The sequence below is a fragment of the Phyllobates terribilis genome, unplaced genomic scaffold (assembly GCF_046119375.1).
Source record: "Phyllobates terribilis strain yellow unplaced genomic scaffold, ASM4611937v1 Scaffold_4__5_contigs__length_816908805, whole genome shotgun sequence".
NCBI classification, from domain to species: domain Eukaryota; kingdom Metazoa; phylum Chordata; class Amphibia; order Anura; family Dendrobatidae; genus Phyllobates; species Phyllobates terribilis.
Window position 1 is genome coordinate 464163709 of NW_027362764.1, and position 23192 is coordinate 464186900.

General features: G+C 43.2%; 1 protein-coding gene across 2 annotated transcripts in view; it reads left to right on the top strand.

Moving 5' to 3' along the window:
* Nucleotides 1-21719, top strand: part of TNFRSF11A (TNF receptor superfamily member 11a) — a 153847-nt gene extending 132128 nt beyond the window's left edge. Inside the window, exons 4-11 of one of the 2 annotated variants that reach the window (XM_073678658.1) lie at nt 911-1054; nt 1195-1288; nt 7003-7128; nt 13553-13638; nt 15147-15251; nt 16201-16253; nt 16555-17104; nt 20235-21719. In XM_073678658.1, the coding sequence (XP_073534759.1) occupies nt 911-1054; nt 1195-1288; nt 7003-7128; nt 13553-13638; nt 15147-15251; nt 16201-16253; nt 16555-17104; nt 20235-20617 (1541 nt within the window). In that variant the 3' untranslated portion in view covers nt 20618-21719. The remainder of the gene's footprint in view (nt 1-910; nt 1055-1194; nt 1289-7002; nt 7129-13552; nt 13639-15146; nt 15252-16200; nt 16254-16554; nt 17105-20234) is intronic. The other variant, XM_073678659.1, reaches the window with a different exon arrangement.
* The last annotated feature ends 1473 nt before the right edge of the window (nt 21720-23192 follow it).

Genomic DNA, 23192 nt, shown 5'->3' on the forward strand with positions numbered 1-23192 from the left:
CAGGTACTATGGTACCCGGGTCCGGAGGAGAGTCTTCTCTTCTCCAAACCCGGGTACCATCCGCACATTGAAACGCATGGAATGCGCATCTGCAGATGCAGTGATGCGGATTTCATGCGATCCAATGCAAGTCAATGGCGGCGAAAACGCAGCCCTTCCGCAAAATAATTGATAATGCTGTGTATTTTTCCACAATGATAATCCGCAGGGGAAATTTCTGCAGCATGTGAACAGCACATGCGGATTATCATTGGGGAACATGGCAGGCCTTCTACCAAGCGTTTTTTAAGCGTTTCTGCAGCGGAATTCCACTGCGGAAATGCCTAAAAAACACATAGTGGGCACACAGCCTTACCTTATGCTCAGAAACCATATCTAATTGTTGATCACAAGTCAATATAGTGACCATACAATAAATTATCTCATCACACTGTTAACTTTTGAGTCTAAGGCTATGTTCACATCACATTTTACCGTCACATCAGTGGCTCCGTCAGGGCTTATGTCTGAAGCCCTGGTATCTGAATTTTGGTGTATGCGCTGACAGGACCATTGTCTGCAATGATGCAGACACTGTGTGCTTTATCGGACATCATTTTCGACCGTATACTCCAAATTGAGGTGGGCTTCAAACCGAAGTCAAAACGTCTTGTAGCCCGCCTCGAATAGACATTTATGGTCGAAAATGATGTCCGGCAAAGTACACAGTAACTTCCAGGGCTTCAGACAACTATTCGGATTTATCCAAACATTATCGGTTTTAAATATGAAACACTAAATGGATTTTTTTGTAGGTTTTCTTTCATTCCTACACAGAATTTTTACATTTGTGTTATTGAATTGTGTGGAAGGTTAGAGCCATATGAATTGCAGAATTACATGTACAACTATGGAACTTGTCTTCTGGCAGGAAAAGCATTGCACGAGACTTTTAAGGGGAACAGTACATACCCTCGGGAATGCGAGTGCACTGAAGGTTATTACTTCGATGTAAAACAAGACTTTTGTATGGAGAATGACAAGTGCCTCCCTGGATTTGGAGTGCGACTTCCAGGTAACTATTGAGTGGGACATGAATGGTTGTTCATTTTGGAGGTGGTGGAGCAGTTTCAGGATGATCTGTTTTGTACAAATCTATTTACTATATATTCCAGGAACATGCACCTTACAGTTTGAATTTTTTTTTCCTCATAGTCCAGTCAAATAAAAATACTGTCTGCACACCATGTCCTGTGGGATATTATTCCAACTCTTCATCTGCAATAGATGCTTGCATTCACTGGACAAAGTAAGTAACTCTGTGGTTGTCTTTCTAAAAGGGAATGTCATGGAATTTTTTTTTTTTTTAAATAATTGATAAAATGTAATTTTTTAAGGTTTTATTTTTTTTCTTAATGGAATGAAATATAATAATTAATTTTAAACAGTTTTGATATTTTTCACTTTTAAACACACAGTGGGAGTAGCTGATGAAATTTGCCATGAAACCTAGTGTACTGCTATAAATGTGGGCTGGATCTATCACTGCTCCCTCCCCTTCTGAGTGATTGTAAAAGGGTAAGGGAGGATGAAGTTTAGGATCACAATGCAGGAACTTTTTGTTGGTGGCTGCAAAGTGATACCGACAAGTAGACTGTGTCACCGAGGATGACTTGCAGCGCTGATTCTGTTAGTTGGTGCTGCTTGCTGAATCACATGCTGGATTTAGATGAGAGGACTGTATCACACGCTGGGATTAGATACGCAGACGGTATCACGCGATGGGATTAGATACAGAGTTTACCTCACAGGATGGGGTTAGATACAGGCCTCAGTGGAGTGTATCATACAGGATGGATTACGTATAGGGTTAACAGAAGTGTATCACACAGGATGGAATTCAAAATGTGGAGTATATCACAGAGGATGGGATTAGATACACACAGGATGGGTGTTAGATAGATGGGGTGTATCACACAGGATGGAGTTAGATACATGGAGTGTATGACACAGGATGCGGTTACATACATGAAGTGTATCAGACAGGATCAGGTTACATACGCTGTGATCGGTGACGGGGAAATTGTAGTTCAAAGCACCGGTCTGGACTACAATAAAATAGCTCACAACTCCTTCCACAGCTGAGAGCTGGACAGCCCAGGCGGCGTAGCCAGTTCACAGCTGAGGCAGTCACAGTGAAGGCGATGCGGTCGGAGACCGACCACAGTCTCTTATACCCTAGGGCTACCGTATTTGCAGTGTGTAAGTGTTGTGTTCAGATACACACCTACAAATATAAATGACAGCCCCCAGCGGCTGCAGAAAAAATGAATGAGTAAATACTAATTAAAACAGTACATGCCATTTTTTATTTAAAAAAATTGATTATATAATCAATAATTATTAATATAAAAATCAATTTTGCGACACATTCCCTTAAAGAGTTTACCAACTAATCCAAGCCCTTGGTACCTGACTACTCAAGAATAGCATGAAATTAAATATCACTGCACCTGGGAAAGCTATTTTGAATTAGAGGAGGCTGATTAACAGGTTTGGTTAAATTTGGTTAAAAGACAAAAAAATTACTTTCATAACTTGAAACCTGAAACAGTAATGGCCTTTTGAGTATACAATGCGAATATTTACAAAGATGTGTAGTAGTAAATAAAAAAATTCTTGATAGTACTGTATAATGTTTGTTTAGTACTTTCCCGTCATTTAATTCTGTGCCATTCCTCTCATTTATGCTATCTGTATTTACTCTCCACTTGAGTTGAATTATCAATTTGATGCAGTTCAAAAGTAGTTGCTTTTCTAGAACACTTACCAGGAATAGACAGGCTCTCTGAGGGCTTTAACCCCTTCACGACCTTTGGATATTCTGTTTTTGCGTTTTCGTTTTTTTGCTCCCTGTAGAGACACGGGGGTCAGTGGGTGCTCTCGTCCGCTGGCCCGACACCACATGGACCAAAGCTCATCCCACTGAATTCCCACTGTCCTTTCCCGTGGGCACAATACGACTCAGACTATACAGTGTGAGGGTAAAACAGTGTGGCAATACTTTATTGAACCACCAACAGACAATAACCTATAGAACAGTCCCAGCAAATATCCAAGATAGTGCAAAATTACGGAGTCTCACCCTTACGCTGACTCAGTGACTGACCCAGATTTTTGAGCGTTGGCCTGACCGGAAAAGCAAGAGAATCTTTTAATAACTTGTCTTCTGGGGATCAGAGATGTTACTCTACCATTCGCAGCGAATTACTAGAGAGGTATGCTGTCACGCCGGAAACCTACCGGAGGAAGTTTCGGGAGACTGACAAGCCCGCTGCACACACACATCGGGAGTTTGCTAACACACTACGTACGGCATGCACTCGGTGGATAGAAGGACTGGGGGCTCGGGAAGCAGAACATGTAATGGATATAGTCATGCTGGAAAAATTTATGTCCAAACTCCCAGGTGATTTAAAAGAATGGGTGGCAGATAGAAAACCCCTCAGCCTGGATGAGGCTGCAAGATTGGCTGATGATTGGTCTGCTAATTGACCAGGGCAACGTGGAAGTAAAGCCCCAGTGAGTCGGGAATAGGAGCTTACAGGGAGGCCATTGAAGCCCATGGACTGGCCAGAGGAGGAACGGTAGGGAGTTTGGACTTCACAAAGAGAGGGAGGTTGCCCAAGCCCCCAAGTACGGCCTGTGTTGGGGCGAGGAGGGCTTAACTGCCATAACTTTGGACGCATGGGACACTTTGCCAGGGAATGTCAGAAACGTTCTAGGCCACATTATCCGCGTCCCCAACCTGTGAACACTGTGCTGCAATGGGGCTGGAATGCTGAGGGAGAGAGGATCCCACTACCCCGACCGGAAGAAGAGGCATATGTTGTACAAGGAGAAGTGTCCCGGACTAGATGGGACACCTCAGAGTCTATTAACCCGCATCTGCAGCCGGTCTGGGTGGAGGCTGTGGGGCTCCATGACTCCGGTGCCTCAGTCACATTGATAAAAGACCATTTAGTACCAGACCAATGTATTGTCCCCGGCAGCCGTATGTTTGTCAATATAGCCGGAAGAGAAAGTTTGAACATTCGGAGGGCCCGACTACATTTAGACTGGGGTCACAGTCATGGAATGGTGGATGTAGGAGTAGTGTGGCACCTACCAGTAGATGTGTTGCTGGGAAACAATCTGGGAGCAGGATTGGTGTGCCACTGGGCCAATGTCGTAACCAGAAGCCAAGGACTGGTTCACACTGCATCAGCCGACAGGGAAAGGAGCAATATCAACATGTCAGTGGTGAGTGATACACAAAATGCAATGACTGTCACAATGAAGGAATGTAATCTGGGGGAGGTAAATTACATCAGGGAGGAGGCCCAGGGACTTCAGGACACTGGATCTACCATCACCCTGGTCAGCCCAGATACTGTCCCCCCCCCCAGAGCTCCCTTTACCAGGCCGCCAAGTGACCATCCCCCTAACTGGGTGTCAGCACTCTGGGGTTGGTCGCAATGGATACAAGTTTGGTTCTCATTGGGCACGTGGGGAGTTTCCCAGGACAAACCGGGGATCGGGGGGGGATATGGAGGACCCCGTGGAAAGGACAGACCCCTGATCCAGCGAACTAAATACTGAATCCTTGTCTCAGGCCTTCCCCCATCGGGAAGTTGGCAGGATCTGAAAGACCATATAAGAGAAGCTGGAGATGTCTATTACACTGACGTATACCAGGGTGGAATGGGGACTGTTGAGTATATTTGCAAGGACGACATGGAATATGCTTTGAGGAAACTGGATGATACAAAGTTTCGTTCTCATAAAGTCGAGACCTCTTACATTCGTGTCCGTGCTGAAAAAGTGAGGGAGGTATGTGAGGAGCTGCCCACTTACTAAACACTATGATACTTTGTCAGCAACGGACCACCATTTTTGTTAATATTATTATTGTGTTTTATTAGTGATTTACTTGCTATGTTTTATATACAGTACAGACCAAAAGTTTGGACACCTCCTCATTTAAAGATTTTTCTGTATTTTCATAGCTATGAAAATTGTACATTCACACTGAAGGCATCAAAACTATGAATTAACACATGTGGAATTATATACTTAACAAAAAAGTGTGAAACAACTGAAAATATGTCTTATATTCTAGGTTCTTCAAAGTAGCCACCTTTTGCTTTGATGACTGCTTTGCACACTCTTGGCATTCTCTTGATGAGCTTCAGGGGGTAGTCACCGGAAATGGTCTTCCAACAATCTTGAAGGAGTTCCCAGAGATGCTTAGCACTTGTTGGCCCTTTTGCCTTCACTCTGCGGTCCAGCTCACCCCAAACCATCTCGATTGGGTTCAGGTCTGGTGACTGTGGAGGCCAGGTCATCTGACGTAGCACCCCATCACTCTCCTTCTTGGTCAAATTGCCCTTACACAGCCTGGAGGTGTGTTTGGGGTCATTGTCCTGTTGAAAAATAAATGATGGTCCAACTAAACGCAAACCAGATGGAATAGCATGCCGCTGCAAGATGCTGTGGTAGCCATGCTGGTTCAGTATGCCTTCAATTATGAATAAATCCCCAACAGTGTCACCAGCAACCCCCCCCCCCCCCCCCACATCATCACACCTCCTCTTCCATGCTTCACGGTGGGAACCAGGCATGTAGAGTCCATCCGTTCACCTTTTCTGCGTCGCACAAAGACACGGTGGCTGGAACCAAAGATCTCAAATTTGGACTCATCAGACCAAAGCACAGATTTCCACTGGTCTAATGTCCATTCCTTGTGTTCTTTAGCCCAAACAAGTCTCTTGTGCTTGTTGCCTGTCCTTAGCAGTGGTTTCCTAGCAGCTATTTTACCATGAAGGCCTGCTGCACAAAGTCTCCTCTTAACAGTTGTTGTAGAGATGTGTCTGCTGCTAGAACTCTGTGTGGCATTGACCTGGTCTCTAATCTGAGCTGCTGTTAACCTGCGAATTCTGTGGCTGGTGACTCGGATAAACTTATCCTCAGAAGCAGAGGTGACTCTTGGTCTTCCTTTCCTGGGGTGGTCCTCATGTGAGCCAGTTTCTTTGTAGCGCTTGATGGTTTTTGCAACTGCACTTGGGGACACTTTCAAAGTTTTCCCAATTTTTCACACTGACTGACCTTCATTTCTTAAAGTAATGATGGCCACTCGTTTTTCTTTACTTAGCTGCTTTTTTCTAGCCATAATACAAATTCTAAGTCTATTCAGTAGGACTATCAGCTGTGTATCCACCAGACTTCTGAACAACACAACTGATGGTCCCAACCCCATTTATAAGGCAAGAAATCCCACTTATTAAACCTGACAGGGTACACCTGTGAAGTGAAAACCATTTCCGGTGACTTTTACCTCTTGAAGCGAATGCCAAGAGAGTGTAAAGCAGTTATCAAAGCAAAAGGTGGCTACTTTGAAGAACCTAGAATCTAAGACATATTTTCAGTTGTTTCACACTTTTTTGTTAAGTATATAATTCCCCATGTGTTAATTCATAGTTTTGATGCCTTCAGTGTGAATGTACAATTTTCATAGTCATGAAAATACAGAAAAATCTTTAAATGAGAAGCTGTGTCCAAACTTTTGGTCTGTACTGTAGTTCTGCTAACTTGTCAGTATGTGCACTAGATTCACTTGTAAAATGTCCAGTATTCCACTAATCTGTATCTCAGGATATCTGTATCTCAGGAGATTCTAACCATTGTTTCAACAGCCAATAATCTCATTATGTGTGTGTAGATTGTAGACACAGTGGAGCCTTCACCACAGGGGGTCTTGCATGCCGTCTCAGATGAAGGCTTCTAGAATATTCTTCATTGTTTTTAGCTAACAGTAAATGCTTAAGGGGGAGGGTGATCACTTCTGACCTGGGAGGGGACTGATCCCAGCGAAAGAAAGGACAGGAAGGAAGGATTGAAGGAAGAGGATAGAGACCGTGGACTTGGAAGGATGGATGGATAAACATGTTACCATTATGGATTTTGTTTAAACTTTCTTAAAAGGACTGCTGCTACTGGATATCTGTGCTTTCATCGTTTTATCTGCCGTTTAGAGGATCATGGACTGTGGCTACAGACTATACTGGCTGGAGATACGAAATCTGTGGGCCAACCAAAAGTGGGGAGACAGTGAGTACAAAGCCAGTGGAACTACTGAACCCAGATTGGGAACTTGAGGACTGAGAGAACTGTATTTTGGCCATTTACCTGGAATTGCTTTATTACAATGGCTGTGATCAATAAAATATTGTTGCACTGCTAACCTGCCTAGGTGATTACTTACAACCCACAACCTCAGATCTTTACAACAACCTTTCCTATAGAGCAGTGATGGCGAAACTTTTAGGCTAAGTGCCTACGATGCAGAAATGCTGCAGATTTTTTCCTCATCTCCCTGGCAGGAAAAACGCATGCGGATTTTACATGCGTTTTTCCTGCCAGGTAGAAGCGTTTGTCAAGCGTTTTTGCAAGCATTTCTGCATGCGGGTTATCAAGCTCTTTTCCAAGTGATTTTAGCATCACTTGGAAAAGTGCTTGACAACTTGGTCACACTATATAAATCCATGCAACCGGCATGGATTTATATAGTGTGACCAAGTTAATGGTTAAAAAAAAGAATAAAAATGATAAAAAATAAAGATTATACTTACCTTCCGATGGCCCCCAGTCTTTTCTCCGCTAAGTCTGGTCTCTTGTACTGCTCGCGGTGTTCTAAAATGATCTTCCATGACATCATTTAGTCATTTGGTCACATGACTAAATGACGTCATGGAAGGTCCTTTTAGACCATCGCGAGCTGTACAAGGGCCGGAAGCATCGCTGAGGAGACCAGGGGACATCGGAAGGTAAGTATAATCTTTTATTTTAAACTCTTTTTTTTTTTTTTTTTACAGGTACTGTGGTACCCGGGTCTGGAGGAGAGTCTCCTCTTCTCCAGACCCGGGTACCATCCGCACATTGAATCGCTTAATATCTGCATGTGCACATGTAGTCATGCAGATATTAAGTGATTCAATGCAAGTCAATGGCGGCAATTACGCTGCGTGTCCGCAAAACTAATGGACATGCTGCATATTTTTCCGCAATGATAATCCGCAGCGGAAATTTCCGCAGCATGTGCACATGCGGATTATCATTGGGGACCATGGGGCACGATTACCAAGCGTTTTTTAAGCGTTTTCGCTGCGGAAATTCCGCTTGAAAAACGCATAGTGTTCATGCAGCCTTAGAGACTGAGTGCCCAAACTGTAATCCAAAACCAACTTATTTATCGCAAAGTACCAACACTGCAATTTAACCTGAATACTGAGCTTTTAGTTTATAGCACGCTAATCTACGAGTTGTTTTTCTAGAGTCTATAGCAAAGAGTTGTTTGTTTTTGCAACCTCTTTGTGATTGTAACTCTTTATCATGATAAGAATAACCCTTTAAAGCCCCCGTCTCACATAGTGAGATCGCTAGCGATATCGCTGCTGAGTCACGGTTTTGGTGACTCACCAGCGACCTCACCAGCGATGTCGCTGTGTGTGACACTTTGCAACGATCAGGCCCCTGCTGTGAGGTCGCTGATCGCTGCAAAGTGTCCTGGACCATTTTTTGGTCGTTGGCCTCCCGCTGGCCAGCACACATCGCTGTGTGTGACCAGCGGGACCAACGATCTGGCTGGTAACTATGGTAAACAGCGGGTTACTAGGGGCACGCGCGCACTTAGTAACCCGCTGTTTACCATGGATACCACTCTGCTACGGTGCTCGGAGGCTCCCGCGCACCGTAGCAGAGTGGTATCCATGGTAAACAGCGGGTTACTAGGGGCACACGCGCACTTAGTAACCCGATGTTTACCATAGTTACCAGCCTGCTCCTGCTTGCAGCAGGCTGGTAACTGGAGCAGGACATCGTGGAACGATTCTTTCCACGATATCGCTGCTCCCCTGATCGCTGGTGAGCCTGCCTGTTTGACAGCTCACCAGCGATGTTTTAGCGATGCAGCAACGATCCCTGACAGGTCGTATCGTTGTCGGGATCGCTGCTGCATCGCTTAGTGTGACGGGGCCCTTAGGCTATGTGCCCACGATGCAGATATGCTAAGGATTTTTTCCTGAGCGTTTCTGCATCTCCCTGGCAGAAAAAAACGCATGCGGATTTTACATGCGGATTGTACATGCGTTTTCCTGCCAGGGACATGCGGAAATGGAGCGGTTACCCACTGACATTTCCGCATGTGGATTGACAAGCGCTTTCCAGGCGATAGCATCACTTGGAAAGTGCTTGTGACAACTAGGTCACACTATAAATCCATGCAAACAGCATGAATTTATATAGTGTGACCCGAGAGAGTGGTAAAAATAAAAAAATAAATGTATACTTACCCTCCGATGGCCCGCGCTGTCTTGTTTCACTCTGTCCCGGCTGCCGGCAGCAATGAATTGAAAGACCTGCCGACGTCAGCGTCGCGTGACCCGTCACATGACTCTGACGTCAGCGCAGGTCCTTCAATTCACTGCAAAGTGCCGGGAAGCAAGTAGGAGCGGTACGCGGGCCGACAGAAGGTAAGTATACATTTATTTTTTATTTTATTCTTTTTTTTACAGATTTTTTAATGGTACCTGGGTGTGGATGAGACTCTCCTCTCGTCTACACCCGGGTACCATCCGCACATTAGAACGCTTGGATTAAGCATCTACATATACAGTGATGCGTAATCCATGCAGTCTAATGCAAGTCAATGGCGGCGAAGACGCAGCACTTCCGCAAAATAATTTGTAGTGCTGCTTTTTTTTCCGCAATGATAATCTACAGCGGAAATTTCCGCAGCATGTGCACAGCACAGGCGGATTATCATTGGGGAACATAGCTGCCCTTCTACCATGCATTTTTAATGCATTTCCGCAGCTGCAAAAACGCTGCGGAAACGCATTAAAAACGCATCGTGGGCACACAGCCTAAGCCAGGAATCTCAAACTCAAATACACAGAGGGACAAAGTTAAAAGCTTGGTCGCAGGCCAACCTTGATATTTGTTAAAAAAAAAAATGTCTACAACTGAGGAAGTTTTTTCTTATCAAATAAAATTATTAACTTTTGGAATTATAGTGGAATAATATAATGTTATGTAAAAGCAGTAAAAAGCATATGGCCCAATGGCCTAATTTAAATATTTAATAACAAAGGCTAAAAAATCTTGAATAAAACAGATAAAGTATGATGCAAACAAAAGTGCCCCCCATAGACAGTATGATTCCCCCACTGTGAATTCCTCCACATGCACAGAATGATGACTCTACTGCACCCCTCTCCTCCAATCCCCCCAACAAAGAATGGTGACCCCATCACAGTATGATTCCCCAACGGTAATCTCCACACAGCCCTCCATACAGCATAATGGGCACACAAAGTTCTCCATACAGTATAATGACCCTTACATAGTCCTCCATACAGTGTAATGGGCCCCATATAGTGCTCCATACAGCCCCCCATACTGGGCCCTAACACTATATACTGCCCCCATACTATGTCCTCACACTATATACTGCCCCATATACTGTGCCTTCACACTATATACTGCCCCCACACTCTGCCCTCTATATACTATGCCCCATACTGTTCCCTTACACTATATACTGCCCCCATACTATATCCTCACTCTGTATACTGCCCCCATACTGTGTCCTCACACTATATACTGCCCCATATACTGTTCCTTCACACTATATACTGCACCCATACTCTGCCCTCACTCTATATACTATTCCACATACTGTTCCCTTACACTATATACTGCCCCCATACTATAATCTCTCACTATATGCTGCTCCCATACTGTGTCCTCACACTATTTACTCCCCCCATATACTGTGCCTTCACACTATACACTCCTTCCCATACTCTGCCCTCACTCTATATACTATGCCCCACACTGTTCCCTTACACTATATACTGCCCCTATACTACAGCCTTACTCTGTATACTCCCTCCTCCCCCATACTTTGCCTTCATACTACGTATTACCCCCTATACTGTGCGCTCTGACAGTCTCTCTCTTTCTATACAGAACCACCGTCCAGTGTAAAAGTCCCTTTAATCTCTGGTTCTATGAGTGCTTACTTGTGTTGAGCGAGTATGTAAGCCTGTGCTAGCATTTCTTCTGCGGTGTTGCTATCAGTGTGTCAAGAGTGGGAGAAGAGGGTTGTATTGACAATCCAACACAATGGGCAGCACTTTGAACACATTTTATAAGTGGTCATAATCTTGTAAATAACTCATGAAAGAATAAAGTTACGTTAAAACCAAGCACACCATTGTTTTCCTTATGAAATTCTCAATGTTTGATTTGTCACATGACCCTCTTCCCATTGAAAAGAATAAAGTTGGATCCAAAATGGCCGACTTAAAAATAGCCGCCATGGTCACCACTAGTGTTGAGCGAGTATGTTCTGTCCTAGTACGCTCGGGCCGAGCTCCGAGTATTTATAGCTGCTCGGTGATATGCTTGAATCCCTCCCGTGTGCATGATTTGCAACTATTTGGCAGCTTTATTACATGTGAGGAATGTGTAAGAAATAGACATTCCTCCCATGTAATAAAACTGTCAAACAGTCGCAAATCATGCACACGGGAGCGATTCAAGCACATCACCGAGCAGCTATAAATACTCTGTGCTCGGACCAGAGCCTACTCGGCGAAAGGGTTAACAGAACATACTCGCTCAACACTAGTCACCACCCATCTGGAAAAGTTTTCCCCCTCCCTAATGTGCCGCAAACAGGAAGTTGATATCACCAACCATACCCATTTAATTTAGGTGTATCCATATAAATGGCCCACCCTTTATTTCCAATCATTGTGGTCCGTCTTAAAGGTTCCAATTGTCCACTCTATTCACTATCAAGCACATTATAGCAGTGTATGCATTCTGGTCTATGCAGGAAGGAGGTCCTTTCATTCCTGTCCCAGTTGTGCCCACTAAAGTCCTAGCTGTTTTTATACGCACAGTTGTGTGTTCAATTCTTTGTTTAGCGCGGTAGTTCACGTTTTCACTTTTGGAAGTGGAGGAATGCTGCGGACCCTGGGTGCGAGAAGGTGGTGCTCCAGCAGCAGGGAGTTGCGGTGGTGGTGGAGCAGGATTGCAGGGTCCTCCATTCCCTCCCTCCCTCAGGAACCTGGTGGCAGAAGAGGTGAGATGCTGCGGGGCCGGTGTCTGGCTGTTTGTGGTGAGGCGGAGCTGCATGCGCTGCTTTCCGGTGGCCACGGCCATCTTACTGAAGCTGTGATCTACAGGAAATTTTCCTGTAGATCACGGCTTTAGGAAGATAGCCCCGGCCACCGGAAAGCAGCGCACGCCGCTCCTCTTCTGCTGCCGCCACCGCTGGGTTCCTGAGGGAGAGAGGGAACGGAAGGCCTTGCAATCCCCCTCCACCACCACCTCAACTATCCGGTAAGCTACATTCGGATCATAAGAGGCACCCCCCATTTTCCTCCCAAATTTGGGGGGGGAGTGAGTCTTATGGTCCGAAAAATACGGTATGCTTATTTTGCTTTTTCTGTGCTAAATATTGGAAGTCGATCAGCGCTTGTTTCGTTTCATTTTCATGTAAAAATGGTCTCAGGAGGAGGGGTCATTAGTGCCATAATTTGTTCTCTCCTCTGGTCACCTAACAATCATTCTTACAGATGTCCAAAATAGTCTTAAAGGGGCTTAATCAGTTAAAATAACTTTGCAGCAATTACAGGGGTTGTACTGCACAAGTATAGGGAAATGTTATTTTTTCTGCTGAAGCCCCCTTCAGACTTTTGGGATATCTAGAAGAATGATTGCTTGGAGGAGAAAAGGTGAGCACTACCATGAGTCCTGTGTCATATCAACAGTAAAGCATCATGAGACAATTCATTTATGGAGTAGCTTTTCATTCAAGGCAGTAGGCTCACTCACAATTTTGTCTTAAGAATACTGCCATGAATATAGAATGGTATCTACATTTTCTCCAAGAGTAACTTCTCCCACGATCCAGGAGCAATTTGTTGATAAATTGCTTTTTTCCCAGCATGATTGAACACCTTGTCATAAGGCAAAAAATGGAACAAAACATTTGATTTTCTGGACCATGGCCAGGAAACTCTCCAGATCCCAATCTCTTTGAGAACCCGTGGACAAACTAAAACACAGAAATTGTGATAAGCTCCAACCATTGATCAGGCAAGACTGGATGTCATCAGTCAGGATTTGGCACAGAAGCTGATATCCAGCCTCCAGGGGGAATTGCAGAAGTCTTGAAAAATAAGGGATAACACTCTAAATATTGGGTCTTGGCATAAACTTGATGAATTTGTCAATAAAATGTTATAAACTTCTGAAATGCTTGTAAGTGTACTTCAGTAACCATAGAAACATCTGACTAAAAGATCTAAAAAAAACTGAAGCAGGAAACTTTGGGAAAACCAAAATTTGTGTCAGTCTCAAAACATTTGGCCATGACTGTAGAGCATATGGTGACTGTGTATATTGTTTGTAAATAGTCTGTATATTGTGACCTGATTGTTTTTTCTGTTTCTTACAGCTGTACATATGTTGGATTACACGAGATTGTTCCCGGCACTAACATCTCTGATGCGATCTGTGATCGTCGCATTGTCTCACCAGATCGTACGTGTCTGATTTTTAAAGTGCAGAAAAACATGTTCTAATGTAATAAGCAATGTTCATGATGTGTTTTCCCAGAGTAGATAATGACATTTCACAAATGATCCATAGTTAATTGTCTCTGCAAAGGACTTCCGCCAGAACTCTGTACATTACAACGGATTTCCGGGAGAAGTTCGTCTTCAGCGTTTAGTACCGGACACTAACTGTCTGGTATGAACCCCAAACTTTTAAGTTCAGGTTCTCTCATCTCTGCTAATGAATAATGCACTTCAGAAATACAAGTCTTTAGTTATCTCTACCCCAGGTTTCTGCATAAATTGTCACTGTTCACACTAGCTCTACGGCATCTGCTATTACTACAGCTATGATAGATCCATTGTGCATCAGATCCTAAGGCTATGTGCCCACGATGCAGAAATGCTGCATATTTTTTCCGCTTCTCCCTGGCAGGAAAAACACATGCGGATTTTACATGCGTTTTTCCCGCCATGTAGAAGCGTTTGTCAAGCGTTTTTGCATGCATTTCTGCATGCGGGTTATCAAGCGCTTTTCCAAGCGAGTTTAGCATCACTTGGAAAAGTGCTTGACAACTTGTTAACACTATATAAATCCATGTAACCGGCATGGATTTATAGTAGTGTGACCAAGTTAGTTAAAAAAAAAAAGAATAAGAATGGTAAAAAATAAAAAAAACAGAACATTATACTCGCCTTCCGATGTCCTCCCGGTGTTTTCTCCACCGCATCTGGTCTCTTGCACTGCTCGCGGTGGTGTGAAGGACCTGCGGTGACGTCATTGAGTCATGTGACAGGTCACATGACTCAATGACGTCATGGCAGGTCCTTCACAACACCGCGACCCATACAGCAGACCAGACGGAGGGGAGAAAACACCGGGAGGACATCAGAAGGTAAGTATAATCTTTATTTTTTATTTTAAATTCTTTTTTTTTTACAGTTTCTATGGTGCCCAGGTCTGGAAGAGAGTCTTCTCTCCTCCAGACCTGGGTACCATCCGCACATTGAACCGTGTGATATCCGTTTGTGCTCATGTAGTGATGCGGATGTCACGCGGTCCAATGCAAGTCAATGGCGGCAATTACGCTGCGTGTCCGCAAAATTAATGGACATGCTGCGGATTTTTGAGCGTCGCATAAATGCTGCGGAAAAATCCGCAGCATGGGCATTGACATTGCGGCTTGTCATTGGGGACGGATTACAAAGCATTTCCCAAGCGTTTACGCTGCGTAAATTCCGCAGTATAAACGCTTGGAAAATGGTTCGTGGGCACGCAGCCTAACAGATACTGGCAGTTCACATTACTTTGTAATGGTAAATTGTATATAACAATAGAGCAGACTACTCTGTTCTGGCTCAAATGGAACGTTACGGTAACATGAGCAAAACCTTATTGGTAAAATATTTATGCATCTGTTTTATTTTGTATTGTTTATATTTGCATGTTAAATTTCCTTATTTTTCTAATGTAACTTTTTTTTTTCAATGCAGTGACAAAGGTGGTAATCCCAATTATCGTAATGATTGTAGTATCTGGGATTATGATATGCATCATCTACTCAGTGTGCTATAAGAAGAAGTGGAGTACACTTATAGGTATTGTTACTCAGTGTCAATTACATGTGCAACTGTTAAAAGCTCAGAAGAGCCGCTCATTTCATTATGATAAATGTCTACTAAGGCTATGTTTACACGTGTGTTTTTTTCTGCAGCAAATCTGTTGCTAACTTTACTCTGCAAGGAAAACAGCTCTGTAAAAACCGCAGGTTTTGTTGCGTTTTGTGTTGCTTATTTTGCTGCGTTTTTTTGACCACCCATTACTTCCTATGGGTGAAATACGCAGCAAAAAAACAGGTGCGTTTTCTGCTGCAGAAACGCTGAAAGAAGTGACATGCTCTATTTTCCAAAGACGCAAGCAAGGCAGAAAATATGCAGCAACAAAAAGCAACATGTGTGAACAGAGAATTCTGGTTTCTCATAGACTTTGCTGGTACTGCAAGATGCAGCTGAAAATTTGCATAAAAATCTGCTGCAAAACACAACGTGTGTGAACATAGCCTTATTGTACGCTCCTAATTAACTGCTGACTGCATGGAAATCTCAATGCTTCGGTAATGATGGGTTAAAATAAGAGTGGTTCATCCAAGTGTTTGTAGAATAGTTCTTTTAGAAACAGTGTGAAAAGATAGTGCATATAAGTAGTACCTCAAGATTGAACCTCAAGATTTAGGTGGAGAAGATTCAGGTGGCAGCAGCAGAACAATGTGATCTGGGCACCTCTCAGGGTTGCCAGCTCAGAGGTTCATTCCTGAAGCCATAGCATGTTGTGTAACAGTTCAAAAGCAGCCAACCCCCTATCCACACTATATCGGTTCAAAGGGATTAAAGCAGTTGACAAGATGCTTACTTGACCTTTTAATCATCTTTTTTTTTTTTAAATAAATATTACACAAATGTTTCTTCAACATGAGAATAGTTTTATTATTGTATCACATGTCTGTAAGTCACTAACCTTGTAATTTACCAATATTGTTTGAATTTTCAGCTCAAGTTCAAAATTGGGTACAAAAAAGTTGCGACCAAGATCATGGATCTCAGGTAAGATACACGGTGTATAAGCGGATAGTATGCTTGTGATTGGGTTCTGTGCAAGACCCAAATGTAAGAACTGTTGACCTGTATGTGTACTAGTGTCTATTGCATCCTCACAAGGTTAGCCTTATGAAGCCGTTCTGGCTCTCACTAGTGTTCAGTGGTCACACACATCTGATCTTCAGCCAGATCTTTAGTCAGATTTATGCGATACATTTCTGTTTCTATTAATGCATAGCTGAAACAAAGCACATAGATACATATCCTTCTGTTCAAGTAGTGACTAGATACAATTTTTATATTTTAGAAAAAAGTAATATTCAAAGAACAGATTAAGGATGATTCAAGAGATTGCTTGAGATCATCTCCAGAGGAACGCAATCTGCTAAAAGAATCATTGGCTCACCAAGGAAGAATGATTCCAACAGAAGTGGAATACTTAGAAGAAGGAAGGTCACCAGAAACAGAGCATGGGAGTATGGTTGCAGGCTTGGACTCAACATTGGATCTCGAAATTGGCTCGCTGGGAACATTTCCTAGTCTTTCAGATACCAGTTCAGATAGATTGCTGCCTCCCTCACAGGAAGAAGGTGGCAGTATTCCACTGTATTCTCATTATCACTGTGGTCAGTCTGCAAAAGAAATTCAAGACAATTGTGCACGAGATCCCGTAAATAATGTGTGCAGCCATTGTGCTTCTCAGCACACATTTCAAGCATTCTCAATGGCGACATACCCTACACCAGAGAGAAATGATGGCGAGGAGCCATGTTCGTGCTTCACGGACAGGCAGTATTCAAGAAGTGGGAGTAGTGCCAGCAGTAGCCCTACTACAGAAGTGCCACCAACTCCATCAGGTGAGAGATCGGTTTTTGTGTCTTGAAGTTTCTATATTCTGACTGTTATGATCCTCTACGATCCATATTTTTTTTCATATTATTGTAATGATTAGAATAGTGTTGCCTGTAATTTAGGCTGTCAAAGGGCAACAGAAATCTAATGTAAAAGAAATTGCACATGAGTGCAGATTTAGCAAACGTGTTGGAGATTTACTGTGTGGATTCCCTGCAGAGACAGATATTGCAGCAGCACCTCCTGCGCTTTATTGTTTCTCTAGTTGGTTCTAGTAACTGAGATGATTTCTAAAGATTACATCCAATAGAAGGTGGGGAAGATACCCTACCTAATGAGATGTATTACAGGTATTTCTAAATTAATTTAAAGAATTGGTATATTTTAGCATGGGTAATCCTAGTAATTACTATTACTTCGGCTACTATGTAGTTTCAGGATATGTGCTGAGCAGTAAGTACAGTTGTCACAAAAGAGTTAAAACTTCTGGAATAGTGAATGTTGCTCATGGATTTGTTAGACCTACTCCAAAGTAAGCAGAGCTTAAGCGATGGCATATGGATGTATGGCAGTAGGGCCTCATTCAGATATCTGTGTTTGTTAACATAGGCAAAAAAATGGTCTAAGTGTCATCAGTATTTGGTCAGTGTCTGTTTTCCCATCAGTGTTTCATCATTGATTTTTACATATGGATAAATAAATAAATTACCAAGCTTCTCCTATTCATTGTAGTGTTAATTGCGGACAGCACACTGATGCCATCCATGTGCTGTTCGTGATTTTCACTGACCCTTAAACTTGTATTGGTACTTTTCATCCGTAATGCAAGAAAAAAAACGGACAAATCTCATTTCTGCATGGACACATGGCCCACAAAAAACACGGATATGTGAACAACCCCATAGACTATAATGGGTACGTGTTATATCCATGAAGACCATGAATTAGACTTAAAGGGGTATTCTACAGTCATGGCCGAGAGTGTTGGCACCCTTTAAATTGTTCCAGAAAATGAAGCATTTCTCGCAGAAAATTATTGCAATTACACATGTTTTGTTATACACGTTTGTTTTTGTGTTGTTCCAATACACACAAAGTAAATAGATTAAAAAAAGGCAAATTGGACATCATTTCACACAAAACCCCAAAAATGGGTCAGATAAAATTGTACCCTGAGCTTATTATTTGGTTGCACACCCTTTGGAATAAATAACTGCAATCAATCACTTCCTATAACCATCAACAAGCTTCTTACAACTCTCAATCTGAATTTTGAACCACTCCAGGTATCTCATATTTGAAGGGTGCCTTCTCCCAACAGCAATTTTAAGATCTGTCCAGAGGTGTTCAATGGGATATAGATACGGACTCATGGCGGCCACTTCAGAACTCTGCACCTCTTTGTTTCCATTAATTTTTGGGTGCTTCTTGAAGTCTGTTTGGGGTAATTGTCCTGCTGCACGAATACATGACCTAGGACGCAAACCCAGCTATTTGATTGTGGAAACCTCATTGCGACCCAAAATCCTTTCGTAATCTTCAGATTTCATGATGCCTTGCACACAGTCAAGGCACCCAGTGCGAGAGGCAGCAAAACAACCCCAAAACATATTTGAACCTCCACCATATTTAACTGTAGGTGTTGTGTTTTTTTATTTTGCAGGCCTCATTCCGTTTTCGGTAAACTGTAGAATGATGTGCTTTTTGCCCACAAGACACTTTCCCAGAAGGATTTTGGCTTACTCGCGTACATTTTGGCAAACTGCAGTCTAGCATTTTTATGTCTGTGTTATCAGTGGGGTCCTCCTGGGTCTCCTGCAATAGCTTTTCATTTCATTCAAATGTCGACGAATAGTTTGCGCTGACGCTGATGCACCCTGAGCCTGCAGGATGGTTTGAATTTCTTTGGAACTTGATTGGGACTGCTTATCCATTATCCGGGCTGTCCTGCGTTGCGACCTTTCATGAATTTTTCTTTGCTGTCCTCATCCAGGGAGATTAGCTACAGTGCCATGGGTTGTAAATTTCTTGATTATGTTGCGCACCGTGGACAAAGGAATATCAAGATCTCTGGAGATCGACTTGTAACCTTGAAATTGTTGATATTGCTCAACAATTTTGGTTCTCAAGTCGTCAGAGAGTTCTCTTCTCCTCTTTCTGTTCTCCATGCTTAGTGTGGCACACACAGACACACAATGCAATGATTGAGTCAACTTCTCCCCTTTTTATCTGGTTTCAGATGTGATTTTCATATTGCCCAAATTTGTTACTTGCCACAGGTGAGTTTGAACCAGCATCATATGCTTGAAACAAAGTTGTTTACACACAATTTTGGAAAAGTGCCAACAATTTTTGTCTGGCCCATTTTTGGGGTTCTGAGCGAAATTATGTCCAATTTGTCATGTTTTTCTCAGTTTTTTTGTGTTGTTCCAGTACACACAAGGAAATAAACATGTGTATAACAAAACGTGTGTAATTGCAATATTTTCTGGGAGAGATTCTTCATTTTCTAAAACAATTTCAGGGATGCCAGCACTTTCGGCCATAACTGTATGTGACTGCAGAATCCTGTCCATGTACAATGTGAACACTGTTATAATTCCCCTGTATTCGCATCGCGAGTGGGCCATCACGTCACTTCATGTATACGATTTTCATACTTGCGATCATGTGCCAACTAGATTCTCTGCCACTGTTCTATTGAGGAAAGGATGACCGTCTAGTCAGCTGGTGATGCAAGTATGCAAATTACCTAAATGTGCTCATGTGACCAACCACTTGCTGAATACAGGGGAATTGTGACAGTGTGCACATTGCACACTGTCACAATTCAACAGTCTGCAGTCATGAAGACTTTGACTGCATCCTTTTCTTTTCAGACCGGAAACGCCCTTTAAGACCGAAAATGTCTCGCTGCAAGTTGCAGCTGATGATAGTGAATTTGTAATCCTAGAAATCCAACAAGATTAGATTTCTGCTGCCAAGCAAGTCACGGCCAGGTCACAACAGCTCTACATTCATCATGTGTCTTGATGAGATTACAATTTTACGTCACATGGCTACAAATAATGGCTGTGTCCTTATGTGAGAGAAAATGTAAGGAAATGGCTACTAATTCTTGTTTTCTAATCACAGGAAATGTGACTGGGAACCAAAACACAACAGTCATTTCAACTGCTCCAGTAATGCACATTAAAACGGATATTGTTGTAGTATACTATAATTCTAGCTCACAAGACACACACGCAGAGACAGAAGATGAGGACTCCATGAGGCGGCCAACGCAGGAGGAAAGCCCCAGCCATTTTGACAGCTTTGTGATCAACACTCAGCCTCCCAGATACACAGATATTCCCTGTTCTTCAATGCCAGATACGGACAGCAAAATCTCTCCAGATCAGCTGAGGAGCCCGGACATACAGGACTTGTTTTGTCAAGAAGAACCAAATATTTTTTCCTCTCCAAATACGAACTTTGTACCTGTGCAAGAAGAAGGAAAGCCAGAATATTATATTTGAGAAATGATGCCAGTTATTACCTTTGAAATGTATAATTTAGTGTCCACAAAACTGTGAAATATTCTGCAAGTCCCAGCTATTGTTATTTATCAGAAGTTGAGGAATCAATGGAGACTTGGAATGAAGGTGAAGTGGGACACAATTATTCAGACATGGTTTCTTTCTCCTAATGTCTGACTTTTATGATCTGGTGCTCATATTCCAAGATGTCATGAATTTATTTATCAGTATGGTAACTTTGTACAATCTCCTCTTCCAATGTCAATCTGTCCTATTTTAATATCGTGCAAAGTAAGATATATTTTGACATGGCTGTTGGAATATTCTTTTTCATAATTAAGTGCATTTACAATAACTCTTTGATAATCTGTATCAATTGTACATATTAATCGGCCATAACATCACCAATTCTCTAAAATTATGTAGGTCCTTTCCTCCCATCCCATCAAAACTGCTCTGACCTGTTGAGGCGTGACTCAACTAGACCCCTAATGGAGTCCTGTAGTATCTGGCATAAAAGATGATTGCTGAATATCAAATAAGTCCTCTAAATTGTAAGATTGGGCCTTCGTGGATCAGACTTGCTTTTTCTGACTGATATCGGAGGAATTTGGAGGACAAATCAATCAAGTTCCTCAATGATTCCTTAACAATTTTTATTATTCTGCTAAAAAGCCATTGCCATTAGGGAATACCACTGCCATGAAGGGGTATACTTTGTATATAACAACGTTTAGGGAGGCAATATGTGTCAAAGTGAAATGCACCTGAATGTCAGGGCCCAAAGTATCCCAGCAAAACATTGCCCAGAGCATCACAGTCCAACCCGATGCTATATCTTTTCCCGGTAAGCAATGTGCATGTATCTGTCCAGCTTAATGATGTAAAAGAAAATGGGATTCATCAAACTGTTACCTGCTTTCTTTGTTTACTCCAGTTCTGATTCTCCCCTGCATGTAGTAGGTGCTTTTAGCGGTGGATGGGGGTTTGCATGGATAGCCTCATACACCTCTACTGTGATATACTGTCATCAACCATCACAAGACTTGCCATTTTGAAGATGCTCTGACGCAGTCATCCGCCCATCACAATACAATTTTTGTTAATGTTGCTCAAATCCTTAAGCTCACCCATAAATAGCTGTTGACCAAATGATCAGTCTGATGAGTCGACTGACTACTGATTCTCCCAACTCCTCCATAAACAGGAGTGCTAGGCGTGGTTCTCTATGAGAGACCTCCTGCCACACTCCTCTGGTGGTGACTTATCTCACTGAGAAATAAAAGATTGACAGTCTGAAATTGGACATGCCTAATCTCCCCCAATATCATCTGTTGGGGGAGAGTCGGGAAGACCCCATACACATTAGACTTTTGGCCTGACAAAATCTTTGGGTTTGGCCACAGTTAGTATAATGTATATGTGGGCCTTTACAATATGAACATTTTTCCTACATCCGACAAATGAATTTCAAGAAATGACAGTTCACTTGCTGCCTAATAGATCTGACCCCCAGACAGGCACCCTTGTCAAAAAAATCAATTGATGGGTCTTAACGTCATCTCTTTTTTATTTTAATGTTATATAATATTTTGGGTACATGTACAATGTGCATACACAGCGGGTGAAATAAGTATTGAACATATCACCAATTTTCTACGTAAGTATATATTTTTAAGGTGATATTTACATGAAATTCTCACCAGATGTCTGTATCCGCCCATCCAATAAACCAGTGGTCCCCAACCTTTTTTGCACCAGGGACCGGCTTGAAGCAAGATCATTTTTCCATGGCCCAGCAAGGAGGGGGTTGGGTGGGCGGGGCTTTGGTCATATGGGGGCGGGGTAATGGAGGGATTTGGAGTTTAGTGCATACTTATCATATAGTGTAGACCAGGTCCCCGCCAGGAGCTATGCCAAGAGCCCCACATAATGTGCTGTGCCAGGAGCCGCATCACTGAGGCCTCATCACGCCCTGCAGCAGGACAGGGCAGCTGTCCTGACAGCTGCTGTTCAGCTGCATTTACTTCATCCCAGGGGCGGACACAGACTGTAGTGGGCCCCTGTGCAAGAAATTTTTGGGGGCCCCCCCCGCCCTTCATAAGGCAACAAAGTTATGTAAACATAACCCCCCCATGTGCATCTCTCACCCCCCCATGTGCAGCTCACCCCCGTGCATCTCTCATCCCCCTCCGTGCATCTCTCATCCCCCTCCGTGCATCTCTCATCCCCCTCCGTGCATCTCTCATCCCCCCCCCGTGCATCTCTCATCCACCCCCCCGTGCATCTCTCATCCACCCCCCGTGCATCTCTCATCCACCCCCCGTGCATCTCTCATCCCCTCCGTGCATCTCTCATCCCCCCCGTGCATCTCTCACCCCCCCCGTGCATCTCTCACCCCCCCGTGCATCTCTCATCCACCCCGTGCATCTCTCATCCACCCCGTGCATCTCTCATCCACCCCCCGTGCATCTCTCATCCACCCCCCCGTGCATCTCTCATCCACCCCCCCGTGCATCTCTCATCCACCCCCCCGTGCATCTCTCATCCACCCCCCGTGCATCTCTCATCCACC